This window comes from Neoarius graeffei, chromosome 18 (assembly GCF_027579695.1).
Source record: "Neoarius graeffei isolate fNeoGra1 chromosome 18, fNeoGra1.pri, whole genome shotgun sequence".
NCBI classification, from domain to species: domain Eukaryota; kingdom Metazoa; phylum Chordata; class Actinopteri; order Siluriformes; family Ariidae; genus Neoarius; species Neoarius graeffei.
The window spans coordinates 50,901,031-50,925,580 of NC_083586.1; the positions used below are offsets into that span (position 1 = coordinate 50,901,031).

At 40.5% G+C, this 24,550-nt stretch overlaps 1 protein-coding gene across 5 annotated transcripts; it reads left to right on the top strand.

Annotated features, from left to right (window-relative positions):
- The first annotated feature begins 124 nt into the window (after positions 1-124).
- sts (steroid sulfatase (microsomal), isozyme S) lies at positions 125-24,466 on the top strand. 5 transcript variants are annotated; one of them, XM_060898985.1, is made up of 11 exons: positions 749-1,793; positions 1,879-2,034; positions 5,288-5,409; positions 8,763-8,864; positions 9,461-9,583; positions 10,895-11,309; positions 13,712-13,848; positions 19,434-19,571; positions 22,212-22,371; positions 23,722-23,843; positions 23,925-24,466. In XM_060898985.1, the coding sequence occupies exons 5-11, from the start codon at positions 9,463-9,465 to the stop codon at positions 24,317-24,319; spliced, it is 1,488 nt and encodes a 495-aa protein (XP_060754968.1). In that variant the 5' UTR covers positions 749-1,793; positions 1,879-2,034; positions 5,288-5,409; positions 8,763-8,864; positions 9,461-9,462; the 3' UTR covers positions 24,320-24,466. The 5 variants fall into 5 exon arrangements, with proteins under 5 accessions (XP_060754966.1, XP_060754969.1, XP_060754968.1 ...); XM_060898984.1 differs by having other exon boundaries at positions 8,763-8,833; XM_060898987.1 differs by lacking the exon at positions 8,763-8,864 and having other exon boundaries at positions 749-1,616; positions 1,715-1,793.
- Positions 24,467-24,550: the final 84 nt, after the last annotated feature.

A 24,550-nucleotide genomic window follows, 5' to 3' on the forward strand; every position in this document is an offset into this window, starting at 1 on the left:
TTAACAGATGCATGTATAAAGAAAATATAAATATTATCTTATCAACTAGAGAACCTGGGTTGAATCGGTCGTCCAATCAAAACGTCAGGCGCGGATCACGTGATTTCTGTGTGGTTTGACTTCCTTGTTTCGCTGTTAGTGACAACAGAGTCTGCTTACTGGAGATGAGTTATGTTTCACGACTAACCGTTGTTTTTTTTTTTTTTTACAGACTCTTCTATGAAAGAAGTTATCTATTTAAGATTCGACCCTGTGTGGCTGCAAATAATTCATTTATTGTGTCAGGTAACCTTGAATACCACATACAGTATCATTGAGATATGATAATACAAGTGAAAAGTGGGATTTGTATGTGTTTAGTGTTTAGCCTTGGCTTTGAATGTAGATACCATTATAATGATGTTCATATACACATCACCATGTTACCTGAATACGTTTGTGATTATTTGCACAGCTATTTTGCATGCTCTATGTTGCATAACAGATTTGCAGAGTGTTCTTGCACTTCTCTAATAGATATATGGCCAAGCAGAATATTGCCAAAGAATAAACCAAAGAATGTTTGTGTCTTTTCATTTCACCCAACACAGAATGAAATCTCCATGGACCGTGCTCTTTCTCGGCCCGCTGCTGTGCGCTGCTTCAGCTTGGGCTGTTTCGAAGCCTAATTTCATCCTAATGATGGTGGATGATCTGGGAATAGGAGACCTTGGATGCTATGGAAACACGACTCTGAAGTAGGCTGTGTGGCGTCACTGTCGGCTTTTGTTTAAGCCCTTCAGGGACCGAGTGCTTTTTCATATACAACAGCTCAACGATACAAAGCAAAAGTGATGGCTCAAACTCAAACAAACAGCTATGCGGGAAGGACAACCCATATTTTTAACAAATACGGCAGTCCTAGATATAAAGGTCGTCCAGGCAGAAATGTGTGGTTTAATCAGGCGCTTCATGGGGTTGTCATAGATGTGATGATCCACTCTGTGTAGGCAGAGTGATATAGATGAGGCACTCTTCTTCTCCATCCTGCCTACCAGATCATTCATTCAAGTCTCATTCCTTTTAGGAGCATTGATCGAGAAGGAGATTGAGAGCAGCAAGTGTCCTTTACGTTTGCATTCAGTCCGAGCAAGAGCTGTTCATGGAGTTGACAGTGATGTAAAACTGCCACAAAAAGTTTTTGTCCACAGAAAGTTGGTGGATTAAATGTCAGACAGTGTAAACACTGTTGAACCGCAAACAAGAGCAGCTTCCAGGTTTAAGGAGGCCATCTTAAGCTAATAATAGCAATGATGGTGGAAATAATTTTGTAGGAAAACAACAGAGCTGTCAGTTTCTGACCAACAAGTAATAGAAGTCTGTCTCACCCCCAAACCTTTTCCATAAATACATGTGCGGATCTTTTATATGCTTCTACAAGCAACATCATTTAAGATATGTAATGTGGGGTTGAGGGGGTGGAATGATATTCAATCATTCATTCATCTTCACTAACTGCTGGTCAAGGGGGATCCAGAGTCTATCCTGGGAACACAATGTTTTGGATGTATTTGGACTAAGATAATGACCCTAAAAATAGCCTCAATGAGGCTGTAGCTCATGATGCCCATAAAATTGTAAGTATGACAGGTGGCGCCACCATCTTGACAACTTTTATGTACACCCACCTGGGGAACATTATGGGAGTTTGATCAAAATCTGATCAATCCTGTAGGAGGAGTAGTGGTTTTTCTAAACTGTGGATGGACAACAACGACGGACGGATGGACAACGTGTGTCTCTACCTTAAAATGGTAGAGACAACCAATATGGAAATACCATAGCAAAAATTATTACGGCAAATCAGTGATGGTCAATTTTGGTCTCTTCTGATTCCAGGAACTTGCTCTCAGAACTGAACCAAAGGTTCTGGAGGTGCAAGTCAGCAGTGCTATCTGCTGTGTAGTGCTGCAGTCAAGACCAGCTAAACTGAGACCAAGTCATGGTCAAGACCAAGACTTTGAGGGGTTGAGATCAAGACAAGACCAAAGCAGGGTGAGACCGAGTCAAGACCAGAACCAGACCAGTGTGTGTGTGTGTGTGTGGGGGGGAGGGGGGGGTGTTTAAAATGTAAAATTAGCAATGAGTCACATTTATTGGTCGCATTTGAAACAGGAAGTTTTACATCCAGTCACAGTAACGATGTTAACAAATAAATCAGACAATACACAGGCAATTTAATGAAATCCCTGTAGTTGTGGTCTTGACTAGTCTTGAAATAAAATCCCGAGTCCTCTATAGCCATGCCTGAGTCAAGACCGAGTAAAAATGCAGTCGATTCTGAGACCTTCAAAAAGTCAAAGTCCTTCCCGCACCATTGATGGCGTGTTTGGCGGCGCTGATCTTCGTTTCGTAGCCTCTCACCTATATTATATAGCTAGGGTTACGGGGGGGCTAGTCCTCTGGTAACTGCGAGAGTTTGATTCCCCACTCGCATCTGTATTGTAGCATGCCTTGCCAGAAGGCAAGGCAAGTTTATTTATATAGCGCATTTGGTGACAACAGTTCACCAAACTCTTCCAGAAAAACTTTGGCTGAATGTCTCGGAGGCCTGTAAATAGTTAATAACAATATGTTAGGAGAGCAGGTAACAAGTGCACATAAGTGTTCAAAGGATGTAAAATCACCAAGTGAGGACTGTTTACATTGAAAAGAGGCTTTGAATATATTTGTGATCCCTCCACCTTTCCCATGTCGGGTAGCACTCATGAAATTAAAATTTGGGGGAGCTGCTTCAATAAGGGTGGTAGCACTGTTTGCTTGATCCAGCCATGTTTCAGTTAGAAGCAAAAAATGAAGATTGTGTTTGCAAATAAGATCATTAATTAAAAATGACTTGTTTGAAAGTGATCTAACGTTCAGAAGAGCTAGCTTTACAGAAAGTCTAGAAGTAATATCCGTTTGGGCACTCTGATGTTGTTTTGAAACAGGAAGGAGACTAGACTGGTTTACCCCCTGGGTTAAATCTGCTCTATGTTTTCTATTTCTTATCAACACAGGAATAGAGAATGGCATAGACATACTGGGTCCCAGCTTGTTTTCAAAACTACACCCAATTCAGGGACCCACAGCACATCATACAAGACTCTCTGTATATTCCATGAGGTTGGGAGGGGGAAGGATTGGAGATGTCATGTATTTTTTAGATGGTGAAAAAGATTGGTAGCCAGCTGAAAGTCCTGGGCGAACACAGTTCAGTCTGTTGGTTGATTTTTAATGAACTGGGTACACTGCTTGTCGCGAATGATTTGGGCTGGAAAAAGAGAGTGCAGCCATTGGCAGCAATCTCTGCATACTTTTAGGGAAATCCATGCAGGGGGGAGATGGAGATGGTACAACAAAGTCAGAAGAGCGAGACTGAGATTGGGACTTTGGTGAGGTCTTTGTGAGTGTCTCCATGACTGTCTCTGTGGTGAGTGTCTCCATGACTGTCTCTGTGGTGAGTGTCTCCATGACTGTCTCTGTGGTGAGTGTCTCCATGACTGTCTCTGTGGTGAGTGTCTCCATGACTGTCTCTGTGGTGAGTGTCTCCATGACTGTCTCTGTGATGAGTGTCTCCATGACTGTCTCTGTGGTGAGTGTCTCCATGACTGTCTCTGTGATACTTGCATGGGGTCGAGATGTGGATGATACAGCCTTGGCATGATTGTCTTTGGTCAGGTCCTCAATCTGGATGGGCGATGCAGATATCTGTGGCTGTCCATTGTTAACAACATGCTCACATTTTCCATGTGATTGTTGATGTCCTTGGCAGTCTGCCCCAGATGGTTCTTGGCAGTCTGCCCCAGATGGCTGTGTGTCCTTGTTGAAGCATCTCTGCTGTGCTTGCATGGGTAGTTGTTTTGGCTTTGCAGAGGTATTGTTGATATCTGTAACTGGGTCAGTCTGTGAGCACTTATCAGCAGTTCTGCTCAATGTTGGCTGAGAAAAGAATGCATGCTGGAGAGAGAGGCTGTAGTGATCAGCCAAAACTTTGGTCCCAATCCGGCTGAGTTCAGTGCTATTTGGCTTGAAGAATTCTCTGCGATTCCAGAAAAGGTAAAAATTGTCTATGAAGTTCATACCAAATAAAAAACAAGTTTTTCCAAGCCAGGTGTTAAGACTGAAGAGTCTAGTAAATGCAAAACTTCCCCTTGCAGGCAGTGGGCCACTGATAAAAGATTGTATTCTAGTCTTATAGAGGTCAGAAAAAAGTTTTCTGAAATCATCTTGGACAAACAGCTGTTCTCTGAAAACATCATTTGCTCCCACATGCACAACAATACGTTTGATAGTTTTATGCTCGGACATGAGTTTCAAAATGCTGTCTTTGGTGTCAGAGATGGATGCATTTGGAAGGCAGCAAATAATCATCCCATGTCCTTTTAAATGTCTTACAGTGGAATCACCAAGAACAAGGGTTGTGGGATCAGGTGGTGTTACGAGCTGCTTTTTGCCTCTTCCCACAGCTCTTCGGTTGTGGTGCGATCTCTTTCTATGATGTGCTTGTCTGCCTGAAAATTCCGCTTCCACATCCCTGAGGCATTCAAATTTGTTCTGAAGCCTTATGGGCTGTGGATTTTCCATAGGACTGTAAATCCTATTGTAGTTTGTAAACCTGGCTCTATTTCTAAAGGCACCATTTTTATGATGGTCTTTGGTATGACCTGATTGTGAGTAGAACTTGTGATCTCCCGATCAAGAGGTAGACACGCTAACCACTAGGCCACTCATCCGTCCTTCAAAAAGTGGTCTTGAGAAAAAGACTGGTCTCAAATAGTACAACACTACTGCTGTGCCAGAGTACTTCCCTGGAACTTATGCGAAAGAAAAATTTATTTCTATTGTCCAAGATTCTGAAATGTTGCAGCATCCAGAGTATAGATTACACTACATCACACTGTTTAATGAATCAGTGCATCATCACTGAAGATCTGGGTGTGATTTGAGGCAAATGTTTAAAGAAATGATTTTTGGGTGAAACTGACTAATGTTAGCTACATTGGCCTCATAGCTTGAGTTTAAAACTAAAGAATCAGACACTGGATGCAAAACACATTTTGGCTGATCAACTCCATTTTTGATGAGTAGGAAAGAAATGTGGGTAAATGATATTTTCTGCTGAAGCATGTAATTAATGTTTGATATGATAAAGTCATTATAACCGAATCCCCTGTCTGCCCGAGAACATTCACTTATTCATCATTTGCTGCAAAAAAGAGCAAACAGATCTTCCTGTAATGGATGTGCTTTGTGTTTTGTGCCGCAGGACCCCTCACATCGATAGGCTGGCGGAGGATGGAGTGAAGCTGACCCAGCACATCGCCGCCTCTCCTCTGTGTACACCCAGCAGAGCTGCCTTCCTCACTGGCAGATACCCCATACGATCAGGTCAGCATTAGCTCACAGACCCGCTGTGAACGGGGAGGGAATGGAGTTATTTCAGTGGACGGGAGGTGTGATATGCTTTAGTGCAGAAGATTTACAGGACTCTGTGGTGAAGCTGTCAGACCTGAGGCTTTCCATTATGATGGCTTACTTTTATGTAGCGGGAGAAGATGTGCTGTATGTTGTCAAGCTAGACCTTATTATGGGCAAGTCTTCAGGCAAGCTTATTACCACGTTGTGGAAAACGGTAAAGAAAATGTCAGCCGCAAGGCAGACAGTGAACGTGTATTTGTGGACTTCAGTAATTTAGTAAAGTCTAAATATTGTGGCTTGACATTTGGGTAAACACCATACATATTTAGCTGTCAGTTGTGTTTCCATAGGAACAACTTCTAACAATTGATGAACGCAAATATGATGGTTAATCAAAACAATGCACGATGTTTATTATGCAGTGTGCTGTTAATTATATAAACCATGGCATTTATTTATGGAAAATGAGCAAACATGAATATGCAAGTGTTTAATAACTGCTTTTGCAAAGCACTGGTTGCAAAAGTATTTGCACCCTGAAGCTTAATATTGTGGTGTCGGCAAGGAACACGCTTGACTATTAAAGGAGAACTGAAGGCTTTTTTTTAATCAAAATTCTATTTATCTCACTTTATTAAATATAGGAATGCATTTTTGAGAGCTATTTTATCACTGCTATAGCAAATTATGAGTGTTTGAAATATGCTATGTAATATATCAGTCCATATATCAAAGCAATGGCCGTAAACGAGATTTGTCAAGACCTGTGCGAGACATCGTAGGACGGAAATAAAACGTACAGCGGAAATCAAAGTGACCAACATCTACCAACGTTGTCAAAAGACGCGCATGCCCTCTTTCAAATGCCGATGTAATCAAGCTGGAAGTTTTGTTTGTTTTGATAGCAATCAGGAAAGTTTGAAAAAAGTAGGTAGTAATCGTCATTTAAACTCGTTTTTGTGCAATTCTTCAGTTTTCAAAATGGCGGCACTGACACCTGGCTGACACTTCACGTTTCGAAGTCCCACACAAGTCTCGTGAAGATCGCGCGGATAAGTGACGCCTGCCGTGGACCAAACAAACTAAATTCAACATGGCTAAAAACCGAATAGACCGATAAGTATAATATTTAATTGCAATTAGTTGCCAATATGAGTCACGATATAAGGTTACTAAAACCGAAAACGTAATTGAATAACACGTTAATTAAGAAATAAAGCAAGTGTAAAAATGACTTCAGTTCTCCTTTTAATAGACATATTAGGCGAAAATTCAATCCAAATTGCTTGAAACAGGTCTCATTACCTCACCCGCAACAGAGTAAGCGGTATTTTCAGGGTAGGTGGGCAATTGTCCATAGATTACCTAATTAAATTTTGAGGGTAATCGGGTCAAGGTGAAGGTCAAGGTCACTGAAAAAGTCAACCTTTCGGTCAAAATAACATTTTCCGTGATAACTCAAAAACGGTTGCCAATAGACAAACGTTTACTATTATGAGCATATAAGAACTCCCATATGGCCTTTAATTTGGCACCATAATCTTTGGCCTTGAGGTCATGGATTTTCAGAAGGCTGTAACTTGAAAACGGTTGATGGTAGACATATATTTACCATTTTCAACTTGTAGGAAGTGCCATATAGGCTTTCATTTGGCACCAAAGACCTTTGACCTTGAATGACTCTGAAATGTCAAACTCAAGGTTATGGATTTTCATAGGACTATAACCTGACAGCTGATGATTGAGAAATATTACCATTATCAACATATAGGTATAAAATAAGTGCTGCCGGGCGAGGTTTGTTTTGCCTGGCAACACTTGTCAAATTCAGAATTGAATGCTGAGTGACATACATTTTCTTAAAGAATTAAATTGTTCATCCGTTCTTAAGATATTACAAACCAAACATTGAAAAAAAAACGCTTAATTTTTAGAAAACTGCTGTAATATTCTATATGAGGATCACATGGTCCAAAATGGGCCTCATTAACAAATGAGATCAAATGTGTTTTTCTTCCTAACCTTTTTTTTTTTCAAGATATTTACATGGAAATTGGCAGGCACATAAATGATTGTATACTGAATATAAAGTTTGAAAATTAATAAAAAACAATTATGTAAATTAGTATTTAATTAGCATGAAGGATGAATACATACCACTTAGGAATGTTGTTCACATCTCCCGTTCTCTATTAAAATAAAAAAGTAATAAAAGATTATTTCTAATACCCTCTTTGTGCTCTGTAGGCCTTTGTATTTCTAAGTAGGGCCTACGAGTGTTTATATTAAATAATACAAAAGATTCTTATTTTGATTAATATTCACAGCTTTCAAGGCAAACATAAAAAAAAAAACTGTGTGATCCACATCCATTAAACAATTCATGTTAATTGAACTGAAACTGACACTCACGTTTCTGACTTTGGTGTTTTAAAATATCATTCCGACCACTAAGATATCAATATTTTTCATCAAAACAACTACAGTTATATTCTAAAATAGTTATTTATTTACAGGAATCAGTTTGATTTGAAAAAATAAGTAGGTAAAGCAATGAAAACTCACTTCAAAGTCTCCTGTGAATCACATCATCAAAACTAGCAGACGGAAAATTTTGCTGAATCCTTCATCAGAAACAGTGAGAACGAGAGAACATCCCTATAAAAGTTATCTGATTGATATTCATGAGTAATCCAGTTGGAAACCAATCAGAAGAGGGAGAGAGAGAGAGAGCCTGACCACTTTCCCGTGACTCAAAAAGCACCGGCAGTTTCCCGACGTCCCGCGAGCAGAGAATGTACTCTGTTGTGCCAAATTCAATCTGCCGTTACTCCCAAAGTACTGAACAGATCTTAATGAGATACATTTCTTTGGAAAGCAGAGATTATAAGCTTTTTAATGATAGTATTCACGATAGAAAATATTCAAGAGTTAAGCAATGACAGATTTGGAAACTCAGATGAGCGTCTGCATGCACAATTTTCACAGCACGGCTAGCGAGTGTCTGATATGCCTACTACTAAGCAAAAATAAATAAATAAATAAATAAATAAATAAAATACTTTTTATTGGCAACACACAAGCCCGGTGGTTTGCCAGAGAAAGTGTCAGGAGTAAACAAAACCAAGCATACTTGACGATAAACAAAAATAACCCGAAAAACAATGTGCTGATAGAACACATACCGGCACAGATAAACATACAACACATTCATATATATATATATATATATATATATATATATATATATATATATATATGTATATGTATATATATATGTGTATGTGTGTGTGTGTGTATATGTGTGTATATGTAAATTCCAGGAGGGCATCATGATTTGAGAAGCTGCAGCAACAGAAACAACACTGAGCCTCCAGATGGAATGACTTCCAAAGTAGGGGATGGACCTTCATCCAAATTCTCATGTATTCCAAATCCCACACACTGGACACCTTAACAATTTACACCAATTTGTCATATATAGCTAGCACAGGATAATGTGCACAGAGCTATATCACCTGGATATAGTTATATGTTTCAGGCCATGTTGATGGTAGGACAGTATTCAGCATGTTACCTTTTTTTACAGACTCTACAAAAATTTATTGTTACTGTAAAATGTGGTGGAGGATGATTTGTGGGCAAAGCAAACTGCTTGTAGAGGATCTTGGACTCCTCTATACATGACATTGTAAATTCCTTTACCGTATGTTCTTAGGACTGTGCATGTAGACCGTCCTCATCAGTTGAGATGAAATAATGTTTTTAATAGGAAGAAACTGAATTGGCCCTCAGAAAGCATTGAATTTCTGTTCCTGCAACCATTTCTATGTTGTTTTGGAATTATTTGGGCCAAACCTTTTTCTGAATGGCTTTAACCTCTTGGTAGCAGCCCCCAGGGTTTAGTATAAAATATTCTGGTACAGTTCACTATAACATTAATTAATCTTAGTCTACTGCAGTTCACTAATACTCTTCATACTTTGTGATAATGTTGTGACTGTGTGTGATTTCATTGCAGGAATGGCCAGTCATGGTCGTGTTGGGGTGTATGTAATCTCTGCAGTATCTGGAGGCCTTCCGAAGGAGGAGATCACATTTGCCAAAATCCTGAAAGAGCAAGGCTATGCAACAGCACTGATTGGTATGCTATATACACACACATAGATGTGTGTGTGTGTGTGTATATATTTAACAGTTATTCCACAAAATCAAGTCGTACATGAGCTGATAGCTGACAAGGCACATCGCACCGAGTTGGCTATAAGCCATGTATGACAAGATTGAGTGGAATAACTGTTTTATTCTTTCCAAATTCACTGGATTTTGAGAAACAGAGCATTTTTATTTGTATTTTCTGCAAATTTGATAAATAAAAATTTTTTATACAAAACATCACACAATCATTTCTGCTTAGAATGTAAACAAACCAGTGAAATGACAGTAGCAATTTGTGAAAAATGCTATAATAATTCTCAAAAAATAAAAAGATGCGTTCTTACCATCAAATACTTTCATTCCATATTTTGTTGCTTTGTTGTATTTTTTTGGGGTTTTGTTTTCAAGTAAAGTTTTTATTACATCCTCGGTTGGTTCATGAACATGCTTCACCATTTTGTTTTTCTCTACTCACAGTATATGAGCTGATATCCTAGTAGTAGAGTAGCTAATCAGAATGTCCGATTGTTCATATCCAGTGAATGTGGATGGAATAAATATATTTATTCTATCCACTTTCACTGGATATAAGCAATTCCATATTCACAGGTGTTCTGATTAGCTACTCTACTACTAGGATATCAGCTCATATACCATAAGTAGAGAAAAACAAAATGGCGGATGGAATAAAAACTCTATTCGAAAACAACCCCCCCCCCCAAAAAAAAATACAAAAAGAAGCAACAAAATATGGAATGAAAGTATTTGATGGTAAGAACGCATCTTTTTATTTTTCAAGAATTATTACTATTATAGCATTTTTCACAAATTGCTACTGTCATTTCCCTGGTTTGTTTACATTCTAAGCAGAACTGATTTTGTGTGATGCTTTTGTATAAAGTTTTGATTTATCAAATTTGCAGAAAATACAAATAAAAATGCTCTGTTTTGGAAAATCCAGTGAACGTGGATATAATAAAGCAGTTATTCCACTCAATCTCGTCGTACATGGCTTATAGCCGACTCGACGCTACGTGCCTCTTCGGCTGTCCGCTCATGTACTGTACGACTCAATTTTGTGGAATAACTGTTAAATATATAACTCCTCATCCAAACTATTTCCTAGTGTACCAAAAATATTCAACATGCCATTCATTTGGTATGGATCGTTTAAAATCCATGGTTGTTTTTCCATGCTCTTCAAAGAAAACAGACATTTTGTGTTTTGTCTCAGGGCAACCATCTTTACTAACGAGCACCATACAACATGCACATTTTTTACGTATTTTCTTCACAGGAAAATGGCACTTGGGCCTGAACTGTGAGCACAACACCGATCACTGCCACCATCCCAGCAATCATGGATTCGAGCACTTCTACGGCATTCCCGTGACCAACCTGCGCGACTGTCAGCCAGGCCATGGTTCTATCTTCTACACCGTCCGAGCCCACATTCCCTACAGAGTGCTGGGCACTGCCCTCGCCACCCTGCTCCTCCTCCACGCTAAAGGACTGATTCTTATTTCCCGCAAGCTCGTTCTGTTCCTGGGGGCGACGCTGTTTCTGACGATAGCTCTGTTTTTCCTCTGGGTACTCGCGTTCCCCTACTTCAACTGCTTCTTAATGAGAGGATACGAGGTGGTGGAGCAGCCATACATGTCTGAGAATCTCACACAGAAGATGACCAAAGAGGCAATTGAGTTCTTGGAGAGGTCTGTGATTGTTTCCCATTCTTACTTAAAGAAATACTTCAGATTTTAATCAACCTCACGGCACATTTGCTGCGTATGGCTGATGTCTGCAAAAAGCTGTTTGCTTGAACGTAACCTGTAATGGATGTCTAAGGGCAGTTGCATCAATAAACATTTATGACCGTTTTATTTCGCTCTGTTTATTTGGTGGCCATTGTGTGCAGCTAGCAATAAACGCCGTGTGCTGAGGATTATGTTTTAGATGTTATGGAATTTAATCAGTATCTTTAATATTCAGTGTGTGATTGCACAGAGCACTATCAGCAAGTGTGGTCATTAAAAATGAGTTCAAAATGCTGTGAATTGCACTTTGATGCAAGAGGAATGTTTATAGCTTGGCAAGCAGGATGCGTATCTCAGTGCTCGCAGAAATGAAGTGCTCACACGTGCAACAATTTCTCTACAAACTCATTTTACTATTTCACACTTTTTCTTGGTGCGTAATTCGGGGAACATATATTTAATTGAAAATAGTACAAAGACAACATGTCAAATGTTGAAACTGAGACATTTTATCGTTTTTTGAAAAATGTATGCACATTTTGAATTTGATGTCAGCAACATGTTTCAGGAAAGTTGGGACAGGGGCAACAAAAGACTGAAAATTTTGTGTAATGCTTAAAAAAAACTAATTAGGTTAATTGGCAACAGGTCAGTAACATGATTGGGTATAAAAAAGAGCATCCCAGAGAGGCGGAGTCTCTTAGAAGTAAAAATGGGGAGGGGTTCACCGCTCTGTGAAAGACTGCGTGTGCAAACAGTGCAACAATTTTAAGAATAACGTTCCTCAATGTAAAACTGCAAAGAATTTGGGCATCACATCATCTTACTTATGGTCACCGTCATATTATGACGATGGGGGACCCTTGGACGCCCTCAGTCGATAAAGTATCTGACAGAGTCCGGACGTTCCAAGAAGCCATCTTGAGTTGTTTTGGTTGTTTGCGAGCAAATCTGGGAGGATCAGGACCGCGGGGTCCACAAGGCTTTACCCGAGGCCCATCATGAGTGCTGTTATGCTGCCCAGATATACAACACTGGTGGTGTTTGTGCTTGATCAGTAGAAGGTCTTTAGTGGGTAATAAGTTCCACAGCAAAGAGTTGCTGGCCCTGTGTCATGGGCAAGCAGGCTGCCCTCTTCTTTGCTTGCATTCCCCTGACTGTATTGCTCTGGAGTGGAAACATGTTACGCACATCACCATAGCGAAACAGGAGAGGCAAACTGAACAAGGGTCAGTTGGACACCCAAGCAGGGACGGACCCTGATTTTTTTTATTTTTTTTTTATCGGCGTTTACTCCCCTAGATCCTCCACGTTCTGCATGATGGAACCAGGGGCGGCGTGCGGACGGCATGTGATAGGCTAGAAGGAGTGGCCGCTTGCTAGAATGCCATATGTTGCATGTCACATGCCGCTGGATATGGGGAGGCCAAACTGGGATGCCAAGATGTTACAGGCCAACCAGTCGGGTACTACTCCACCAGTGATCCTTGCCCCTTCACATCATCTATGGTACATAATATCATTAAAAGGTTCAGAAAATCTGGAGAAATCATTTTCTGCACATATTAAAACTGCATGGCTCTGTAGTAAAAGAGTCCGGGTGCTAAACTGGCCTGCCTGCAGTCCAGACCTGTCTCCAATTTAAAATATTTGGCGCATTATGAAGCACAAAATGCAACAAAGGAGACCCCAAACTGTTGAGCAACTGAAATTGTATATCAGGCAAGAATGGGACAACATTTCTCTTTCAAAACTACAGCAATTGGTCTCTTCAGTTCTCAAACATTTACAGTGTTGTTAAAAGTAAAGGTGATGCATCACAGTGGTAAACATGCCCCTGTCCCAACTTTTTTGAAACATGTTGCTGACATTAAATTCAAAATGAGCATATATTTTTCAAAAAACAATAACATTTCTCAGTTTCAACAATTGATTTGTTGTCTGTACTATTTTCATTGCAAATAGGGTTTCCATGATTTGCAAATAATTTACAATTTACAGTTTACACAGCGTCCCAACTTTTTTGGAATCAGGTGACTTGTATTGCAGAACCTGCTGAAGTATCTCTTCATGTTTTCACAGAACACAGTATGTAGTCTGTTTGTACTTTTGGTTTTGCATCATTTGATCATTAGCACAACAGTGTACGCCAGTATTACATTGGCATCATAACTTTTTTTTTAAACGAATATCAGTGAAAGGAAATGGTTTCAGATCACTACCCAATACCAGCATTATCAGTACATCTCAAGTATCCATGTTGCAAATAATTGTGTTGTTTCATATCTGTTTGCTTAGCTTTCAAGAACAAGCAAACAAAGCCTTATGTAATAAAACTTTTTTTCAATCTTGTTTGACAGGAATTCTGCAAGACCATTCCTGCTCTTCTTCTCCTTCCTCCAGGTTCACACAGCTCTGTTCGCGTCCCCTCACTTCCGTGGTAAAAGCCAGCACGGCCTGTACGGAGATGCGGTCATGGAGGTGGACTGGAGTGTAGGTAATGAGTCTGGACTTCAGAGATGGACAGTAATGAAGTACATTTACTTGAGTATTGTACTTAAGTACACTTTTTGAGTATCTGTACTTTGAGTATTTTTTTTGGAAACTTAGGACTTCACTACGTTTGAAAGGCAAATATTGTACTTTTTACTCCACTACATTTCGGTCAAGGTCCTCGTTACTCGTTACTATGAAGCCGCTTTGAAAGTAGATGTTTTTTTTTTCTTTTCTAAAACGTGATTGATTTTTTTTCTCAGGTGACTCTGAGACAGCCTATCAGTAATCACTAGGGTCACGTCACATCCATAGACTGTATAAAATCAAGTTCAATGATTTCTTCATAGCATTATTTGAACACGATCAGTTGATGGCAGAATGGAAGTTGGCGGTTCTTCTGGGGAATGAACGACTCATGGCTTTACCGAGAACCCATGTTTCAGTTTTCTGAAAGGATTAAAGATTCATTTAGTTTTAAATGTTTGCTTTGTTTGGCGAAAACGAACCACATCACAGCCTACAAATACTCACCATCCAACCTGCGGAAACATGTTGAGGTACGTAAACGTTTTATTCCAAGAGAAAGCTTGCAACGAAGTTGTCTGTGCTTTTAGAGCTAGCGATAACGTTGCAATAGCTATGCAGTCTGGTTAGTCAAATGACTTTCTATGGATTTGCCCACCAAGTTGCCAACTTATCTGAAGTCCTTTCAGAAATGTTTAGCATAATCTTGCCAGGGGCGGCACGGTGGTGTAGTGGTTAGCGCTGTCGCCTTACAGCAAGAAGGTCTTGGGTTCGAGCCCCGTGGCCGACGAGGGCCTTTCTGTGTGGAGTTTGCATGTTCTCCCCGTGTCTGCGTGGGTTTCTTCCGGGTGCTCCGGTTTCCCCCACAGTCCAAAGACATGCAGGTTAGGTTAACTAGTGACTCTAAATTGACCGTAGGTGTGAATGTGAGTGTGAATGGTTGTCTGTGTCTATGTGTCAGCCCTGTGATGACCTGGCGACTTGTCCAGGGTGTACCCCGCCTTTTGCCCGTAGTCAGCTGGGATAGGCTCCAGCTTGCCTGTGACCCTGTAGAACAGGATAAAGCGGCTAGAGATAATGAGATGAGATGAGACATTTCTGTCTTTGGTTACAGCATTAGGTTTTGTCAGCGTTGTGGCAATAATACAACGATGCATTGACAGAAAATGTAATTTTAATACTTAAGTATTTTTAAAAGCAAATACTTCAGTACTTTAAGTAAAAATTTGACTGGACAACTTTCACTTGTATCAAAGTAACATTTGACCAGTGGGATCTGTACTTTGAATTAAGTAATGAAGTTGGGTACTTTGTCCGCCTCTGCTGGACTTTGCGTGTCAAACCTTAAGGCCCGGTCACACAGCGCTTTACGGCTTTATCACGGCCAAAACCCATCAAAAAGTGCTCTCCCGTGAAGCAGACGATGTTGTTCGTGTTGATGTCGAAGTTAAGACGTGTTACAGTCGATATACAGACGTGACAGGACGCAGGGGAAAATCGGAACGGCGTCGGACGCGGCAAAAAGTTTTGGACTGCTCAAAACTTTAGACCGCGGACAACCACGGCCGGCACACGTGGTAAAGACGTGCAACACAGGTGAAAAACACGTGATAATCAGTGTCCCGGCCGTTATTAAAACTTGGGGAGACGTGGTAAGACGCGAAAGTTTGGCGGTCTATCACGGGCAGAGCACGGTCATCGGACGGGTGTTACGCGTTGGTATCACGGGATATAGCGTGTGTTTAGCGGCTTATCACTGAGAAATGGATTTTTCCGCGTACATAGCACTGTCTAAGCCCGTTAAACGACGTCTCAAACAAGTTCTAAATTCGATTGATCACTGTCTAATCACTTCTGCATCACTTCTGATTTGCGGCATGTAAATACCGTAATTTTCTGAGACCTTGGCACTTGCAGTCTAGATGTCAAGGGGTGAACATGAACCCTCAACGCTGTGATGTCCTCATCTTAATGCTCCAGCACCAACAGAACCAACTGATACAGGCTCAACATATCCTACCGCTTTTATATGCGCAGCAAGCCGCTCTTCCAACGACGCTGAGCCGCGGTTACCCGTGATTTGGCAGTGCTGCAGCAGTGAAACAGCCGCCGACGGCCATACCCCGTACAAAGCACGGCAAAGCCAAAATTGACCAAAAATTACCACTTACGACCACGTCCACCAGATTTTTGTATCTTTTTGTACGTGATATAGACGCGGAGTGCTGTGTGACCGGGCCTTTAGGAAGAATGTGAGCAGTGGGTAGGACAGCTGTGATTCTAGTACGGTATACTGTATGGAATGAGACTGGCTGTCAGTATAACAAATGCAAGCCAAAGGAACCCAGAAATAGGAGAAGCTCTCTTTGTGATCACATCTTTATGTTCATGTCAGTGCTAGTTACAGCAGCTATAATCTCTAGGCACTTCCATTGTCTGTGAAAATGCATGAAGTCGGCCTAATTTTTTTTTCTTTGTTTGCTATGAAAGTCTTATGAGCAAATGAGCATTTAATGGTAGAGGCTACAGTGACTGGTGTTTATTTTACAGAATGCATGAGTTTAGTCATCTATACCCATCTGGTGCAATTAAATGCAAAAGGGATCTTTTAAAAAAGCTTTACTGCTTGATTGAAATTAGATAGTGTGATTTGATTTCAGAGCGGTTACCCATTCAGCAAGCCGGTTAACATCCCTTTTTGGAAAACTTGCAAAATCTTGCTGATTCCTCAAAATGCAAGCTGTTCTGATCAGAAAGGAAAGCACTTCCTAATGGGAATAATCCTAATCATTTCTGTGAATTAAAATAATTTGACACTGACGGGTAAATGGAAACCACGAGACCAGTTCCCATTAGGATGTTTAGCTCATAAAACTGATGAGCTGTTGCCATGGCATGGCGTCCATCGTCCACAACTCAGTAAAATCATATCTCCTCCGTCAGTTCTCCACGGATTTCCATTCCGATTCACTCTGCACAAAATTTGGTCGTTGTTCTGTCATATTTTTTGCTAAGGAGTTACTAATTAGGCCAAATTTAACAAATTTTCTCACTAGAATTGTATCTCCTCTCTGATTTCTCATCCGATTCGAGTTCTGATCAATGTTTTGGGTAGATCTCATGAGGAGCAAAACTTGGTCGTTTGTTTATTGAATTTTCCTGTTGTAAACAAGTTGTTTATTTTTAGTTAAATCATATTTCCTCCTTCTATTCTCAGTGGATTTCAGTTCTAATTGTTTCGTTTGAAAGAACTAGACCTTCTGCACAACACTCGGTCATTGTATTGTTAAATTTTTTGCTAACGAACTGCTTATTAGGTCACCTTAACGAGTTTTGGGACTTCTCATTAGAATTGTATCTTCTCTCTGAGTTCTCACCCGATTTCAGTTCTGATCGATGTTTTGGGTCGATCTTCCGTTGGTGAACAAAACTTGGTTGTTTGATTTTCCTGTTGTAAATAGTTTGTTTACAGTTTTGTTTATTTTCAGTTAAATCGTATCTCTTCCCTCCCTCAGTTCTCAATGGATTGCAGTTCAGATTGTTTCGTTTGAAAGAACTCATCCTGCTGCACAAAACTTGGTCATTATTTTGTCCAGTTTTTTGCTAACAAGTTAGTAATTAGGCCACCTTAACAAATTTTCCAAGCCTCTCACTAGAATTTTATCTAGACCTTCTTAGACCATTGTATTGTTAAATTTTTGCCAACAAACTGCTAATTAGGTCAACTTCACGAATTTTGGGACTTCTCACTAGAATTGTATCTCCTCTCACAGTTCTCACCTGATTCCAGTTCTGATCAGTGTTTTGGGTAGATCGTCCCGTCTTCTCGTCTTCTTCCGCTTATCCAGGACTGGGTCGCGGAGGCAGCAGTCTAAGCATGGAAGCCCAAACTTCCCTTTCCCCAGACACCTCGGCCAGCTCCTCGGGAAGAACACCGAGGCGTTCCCAGGCCAGCCGAGAGACATAGTCCCTCCAGCGTGTCCTGGGTCTTCCCCGGGGCCTCCTCCCGGGAGGACATGCCTGGAACACCTCCCCAGGGAGGCGTCCAGGAGGCATCCGAAAAAGATGCCCGAGCCACCTCAGCTGGTTCCTCTCGATCAGTGTTTTGGGTAGATCGTCCCTCGGAGAACAAAACTTGGTCATTTGCTTGTTTACAACAAGAACATCAACGATTTGTTTACAACTTTGATTACAGCTTTCGCAATGGATTTCAGTTCTGATTGTTATCTTCTCTCTCATTTCTCATCCGATTTCAGTTCTGATCGATGTTTTGGGTCGATCTTCCCTCGAGGAACAAAACTTGGTCATTTGTTTGTTGAGTTTCCTGTTGTAAACAATTTGTTCACAACTTTGTTTACTTTCAAATAAATTGTGTCTCCTCCCTCTCTCAGTTCTCAATGGATTTCAGTTCTGATTTGTTTTATTTGAAAGAACTAGACCTTCTGTACAAAACTTGCTCAATGTATTGTAAATTTTTTGCTCACAAATGAGTAATTAGGTCAACTTCACAAATTTCCTTCTGACTAGAATTGTATCTCCTCTCTCATTTATCATGCAAATTAAGTTCTGATCGATGTTTTGGGAAGATCTACACTCGGGGAACAAAATTTAGTCCTTTGTTGGTTTTCATGTTGTAAACAATTTGTCGTGGAGGTTGGTCCTCTCTCACATTGTCACATTTCAGTTCTGTTTGACGGTTTGGTCGTCATGGTTGGTTTGATGGCAGGCCAGATGAGCTACTACGCCCTTGATGTTCAATTTTGTTTTGGTTTTTTTCCTTTTTCTCAGTGTAGTAATACAGTATGTATAGCTTTTTAAATATATCTGTTTATTATTGCACTTGGCACCTCACTCCCACCAGCCAGATTTCTGAAGCTTTTGTGAAAAACAGTGCTACAACTTTTCCCACAGCAAACATGTTAAGGTATTGATTTTACATGCTGCTAACTGCTATGTAAAACTACTCAATAATGACAGGATGCTGTAAATTATCGTGATGTCAGGGTGTTCAAAAATTATTATCCCTGTTGGATTGATTAAAAAAAAAAACGGCAGGTATTTAACAATATCCCAATCACACGTGATATTTTTCACAAGCTAAAAAAAAAAGAGAACGCACAGATTTGATAAGGTTTCTGGAAAACACAGATTAGGTAATGAAAATACACACGTCAGATGTGACCAGAGGTGATGGTTTTGTTCTGTATTTGTTTTTGTTAGTGAACTGGCTCTATCAGATATATGAGGAGTTGTGTTCGATACAGATAGACATGAGCCTACAGAGTGTGGTGTGAGATTAGAACATGTACAACACTTTCACCTGGCACTCAATAACTGGCTTACAGCTCATGAGCAAACATGTGTGTGTCTCATTTACATGCAGGTGGAGTCAATTCACCACTAACCAAGCAACAAAATCTGATGCGAATAGACTAGATTTTGTGATTTCTTTTTGTTCCTTGGATTGTCGATGATACATCCCATAACCACCCCATAGGCATGATCAATTGTTTTGATTAATGGCCAACTGATCATCACAGCGTATCCTGTTTCTGATCCCAGGTCAGATAATGAAAACTCTGGAACGGCTAAAGCTGAAGGATAAGACGCTGGTTTATTTGACCTCGGATCAAGGCCCGCACTTAGAAGAGATATCCATCCATGGCGAGGTGCACAGAGGTTACAGTGGCACATACAAAGGTAGAGTATCTGTACATCAAAGGGAGGTGAGCAGTGGATGGAACAGCCATGTTTATGGTGTAGTTATACACTCACCGGCCACTTTATTAGGAATACCAACACACCTGCTGTTTTATGCAGTTATCAAATCATGCAGATAGAAATCAAGAGCTTCAGTGAGCTTAATGTTCACTTCAAACATCAGAATGGGAAAAAATTGTGATCTCACAATGAAATGTGAGTTTCTTTCACTGTAGCATGGGTGTTGGTTTGAGCCAGATGGACTGGTTTGAGTATTTCAGAATCTGCTGATCTCCTGGGGTTTTCACACATACATTGGTGCTTGAAAGTTTGTGAACCCTTTAGAATTTTCTATATTTCTGCATAAATATGACCTAAAACATCATCAGATTTTCACACAAGTCCTAAAAGTAGATAAAGAGAACCCAGTTAAACAAATGAGACAAAAATATTATACTTGGTCATTTATTTATTGAAGAAAATGATCCAATATTACATATCTGTGAGTGGCAAAAGTATGTGAACCTTTGCTTTCAGTATCTGGTGTGATCCCCTTGTGCAGCAATAACTGCAACTAAATGTTTCCGGTAACTGTTGATCAGTCCTGCACACCAGCTTGGAGGAATTTTAGCCCGTTCCTCCTTACAGAACAGCTTCAACTCTGGGATGTTGGTGGGTTTCCTCACATGAACTGCTCGCTTCAGGTCCTTCCACAACATTTCGATTGGATTAAAGTCAGAACTTTGACTTGGCCATTCCAAAACATTAACTTTATTCTTCTTTAACCATTCTTTGGTAGAACGACTTGTGTTCTTAGGGTCGTTGTCTTGCTGCATGACCCACCTTCTCTTGAGATTCAGTTCATGGACAGATGTCCTGACATTTTCCTTTAGAATTCACTGGTATAATTCAGAATTCATTGTTCCATCAATGATGGCAAGCCGTCCTGGCCCAGATGCAGCAAAACGGGCCCAAACCATGATACTACCACCACCATGTTTCACAGATGGGATAAGGTTCTTATGCTGGAATGCAGTGTTTTCCTTTCTCCAAACATAATGCTTCTCATTTAAACCAAAAAGTTCTATTTTGGTCTCATCCGTCCACAAAACATTTTTCCAATAGCCTTCTGGCTTGTCCACGTGATCTTTGGCAAACTGCAGATGAGCAGCAATGTTGTTTTTCGAGAGCAGTGGCTTTCTCCTTGCAACCCTGCCATGCACACCATTGCTGTTCAGTGTTTTCCTGATGGTGGACTCATGAACATTAACATTAGCCAATGTGAGAGAGGCCTTCAGTTGCTTAGAAGTTACCCTGGGGTCCTTTGTGACCTCGCCGACTATTACACGCCTTGCTCTTGGAGTGATCTTTGTTGGTCGACCACTCCTGGGGAGGGTAACAATGATCTTGAATTTCCTCCATTTGTACACAATCTGTCTGACTGTGGATTGGTGGAGTCCAAACTCTTTAGAGATGGTTTTGTAACCTTTTCCAGCCTGATGAGCATCAACAATGCTTTTTCTGAGGTCCTCAGAAATCTCCTTTGTTCGTGCCATGATGCACTTCTACAAACGTGTGTTGTGAAGATCAGACTTTGATAGATCCCTGTTCTTTAAATAAAACAGGGTGCCCCCTCACACCTGATCGTCATCCCATTGATTGAAAACACCTGACTCTAATTTCACCTTCAAATTAACTGCTAATCCTAGAGGTTCACATACTTTTGCCACTCACAGATATGTAATATTGGATCATTTTCCTCAATAAATAAATGACCAAGTATAATATTTTTGTCTCATTTGTTTAACTGGGTTCTCTTTATCTACTTTTAGGACTTGTGTGAAAATCTGATGATGTTTTAGGTCATATTTATGCAGAAATATAGAAAATTCTAAAGGGTTCACAAACTTTCAAGCACCACTGTACCAGTGTCTAGAGTTTAACCAGACAGAATGGTGCGAAAAACAAAAAAAACATCAGGTTGAGCGAGGGAGGGACAATTCTGTGGGTGGAAACAAATGCCTTGTTGATAAGAGAGTCCAGAGGGAAATGGCCAGATTCGTGGTTCGAGCTTTTTTGCCAGGAAGGATATAGCAAGTCATAGCAACTCTTTACAACCTTGGTGAGCAGAAAAGCATCTCGGCATGCAACATAAAACAGAAGACCACATTGGATTCCACTCCTGCCAACCAAGAACAGAAATCTTAAAATCGAGAACAAGTTCCTATTAAAGTGGCCGGTGAGTGTACATCAGAAGGAGGTGAGCAGTGGATGGAACAGCTGTCTTCATAAGAACTAGTTATAAACCATAAGGAGGGAACCAACTGTCTGTAGAAGAACTGTGAGTCAGGCAAAGTTATAAAGAGGAGCTATTATTAATGAAAACAGATCCTTTTTTAATGCAATCACAAGCTGAAAAAGACAGAAAACTGCTATTTGTGTGTGTCTGTGTGGTGAGGGATGCTCCAATGATAATTATTTTATTTGAAATGCCAAGTATCCACGAAGAGTGCTCATTTTCCAGAGTTCTTGAAAAGAACACGAATTAAAATCAAAGACTTTTTTTTAATCCAAAAATGGCCTTTTTATGTCACTCTAAATGCTCGCAATGTCTCAGTGATTACGTCTCTTTTAGAGCAGGAGGGAAATCAACCAATTGGGAAGGAGGGATTCGGGTACCAGGGATCCTTCATTGGCCGGGAAAACTACCTGGAGGAAAGGTTATCGATGAGGTCACAAGTAACATGGATCTCTTCCCGAGCGTAGTGAAATTAGCTGGAGCTAGCATACCCAATGATAGGTGGGTCTGCCATTAAATGACATTGCTGTCAAACAAAATGACAGCTTGGACAGATGTGAGTTGATGGGTTATATGCTGGATTCAGAGCTTTGAAACTAGAATAAATTTTCAGTCAAAACATTTGCTACAGTGTTGCTTGAAAGTTTGTCAACCCTTTTAGAATTTTCTATATTTCTGCATAAATATGACCTAAAACATCAACAGATTTTCACACAAGTCCTAAAAGTAGATAAAGAGAACCCAGTTAAACAAATGAGACAAAAATATTATACTTGGTCATTTATTTATTGAGGAAAATGATCCAATATTACATGTCTGTAAGTGGCAAAAGTATGTGAACATCTAGGGTTATCAATTTGCTAAAGGTCACGTGGACAAGCCAGAAAGCTATTGGAAATATGTTTTGTGGACAGATGAGACCAAAATAGAACTTTTTGGTTGAAATGAGAAGCGTTATGTTTGGAGAAAGGAAAAACACTGCATTCCAACATAAGAACCTTATCCCATCTGTGAAACGTGGTGGTAGTATCATGGTTTGGGCCTGTTTTGCTGCATCTGGGCCAGGACAGCTTGCCATCATTGATGGAACAATGAGTTCTGAATTATATCAGCGAATTCTAAAGGAAAATGTCAGGACATCTGTCCATGAACTGAATCTCAAGAGAAGGTGGGTCATGCAGCAAGACAACGACCCTAAGCACACAAGTTGTTCTACCAAAGAATGGTTACTTTAAAGAAGAATAAAGTGAATGTTTTGGAATGTCCAAGTCAAAGTCCTGACCTTAATCCAATTGAAATGTTGTGGAAGGACCTGAAGCGAGCAGTTCATGTGAGGAAACCCACCAACATCCCAGAGTTGAAGCTGTTCTGTACGGAGGAATGAGCTAAAATTCCTCCAAGCTGGTGTGCAGGACTGATCAACATTTACCGGAAACGTTTAGTTGCAGTTATTGCTGCACAAGGGGGTCACACCAGATACTGAAAGCAAATGTTTGCATACTTTTGCCACTCACAGATATGTAATATTGGATCATTTTCCTCAATAAATAAATGACCAAGTATAATATTTTTGTCTCATTTGTTTAACTGGGTTTTCTTTATCTACTTTTAGCACTTGTGTGAAAATCTGATGATGTTTTAGGTCATATTTATGCAGAAATATAGAAAATTCTAAAGCATTCACAAACTTTCAAGCACCACTGTAGATGTCAAAAGTTCATTTGATGGCCAGTAGGTGAGAATAAAATGTCTGGATTTACACAGTGTTTCTGTATAATGTACTATATACACTTGTAATGCAAAATAGCAAAACTAATGCTACAGCTCTCAGCGTGTGTCTGTATTTTTCAGGAAGATAGATGGTCATGACCTTATGCCATTGCTGCAGGGTCGAGTGCTGCGTTCAGAACATGAATTTCTGTTCCATTACTGCAATGCCTTTCTGAATGCTGTGAGGTGGCACCCTGCTAACAGTGAGTCTTAACAAACATCACACGTGCACACACACATGGAGTTTATTATTTGTTTATTATTTGCCTGTCTCCTTTTACCAGGTACCTCCATATGGAAAGCCTTTTTCTTTACTCCTAATTTCTACCCTGAAAACTCGACCACCTGTTTCCACACGCATGTGTGCTTCTGCACTGAGGCCTACGTGACCCGTCACGACCCTCCGCTGCTCTATGATCTGTCGAAGGACCCATCTGAATCGAACCTGCTCACCCCAGACACAGAGCCCAACTTCAGGTCCGTGCTGGAGGTGATACTTGAGGCGGCGAGGGTGCACACGCAGGGTGTTAAAGCTGCTGAGGATCAGCTCTCAGCCCCACACATGCTCTGGAAGCCCTGGCTCCAGCCGTGCTGCTCCTCCTTCCACCAGCTGTGCATGTGCCAGCGAGACCGGCAGAGTGGGATTATGGGAAATTCAGTGGAGGGGCAGGGAGAGTAAGAGAAATGAGCAAATGGGTGTGTCATGACACCTACCTTGCATTTTAGTGCCTTTTTTTTGTTCCTTTGTGACAATGAGGAGCAGTGTTTTTGCACGTTAGTGAGTTAAATCATGCCAATTTCTTCTTCTCAACTCATCTCATTATCTCTAGCCGCTTTATCCTGTTCTACAGGGTCGCAGGCAAGCTGGAGCCTATCCCAGCTGACTACGGGCAAAAGGCGGGGTACACCC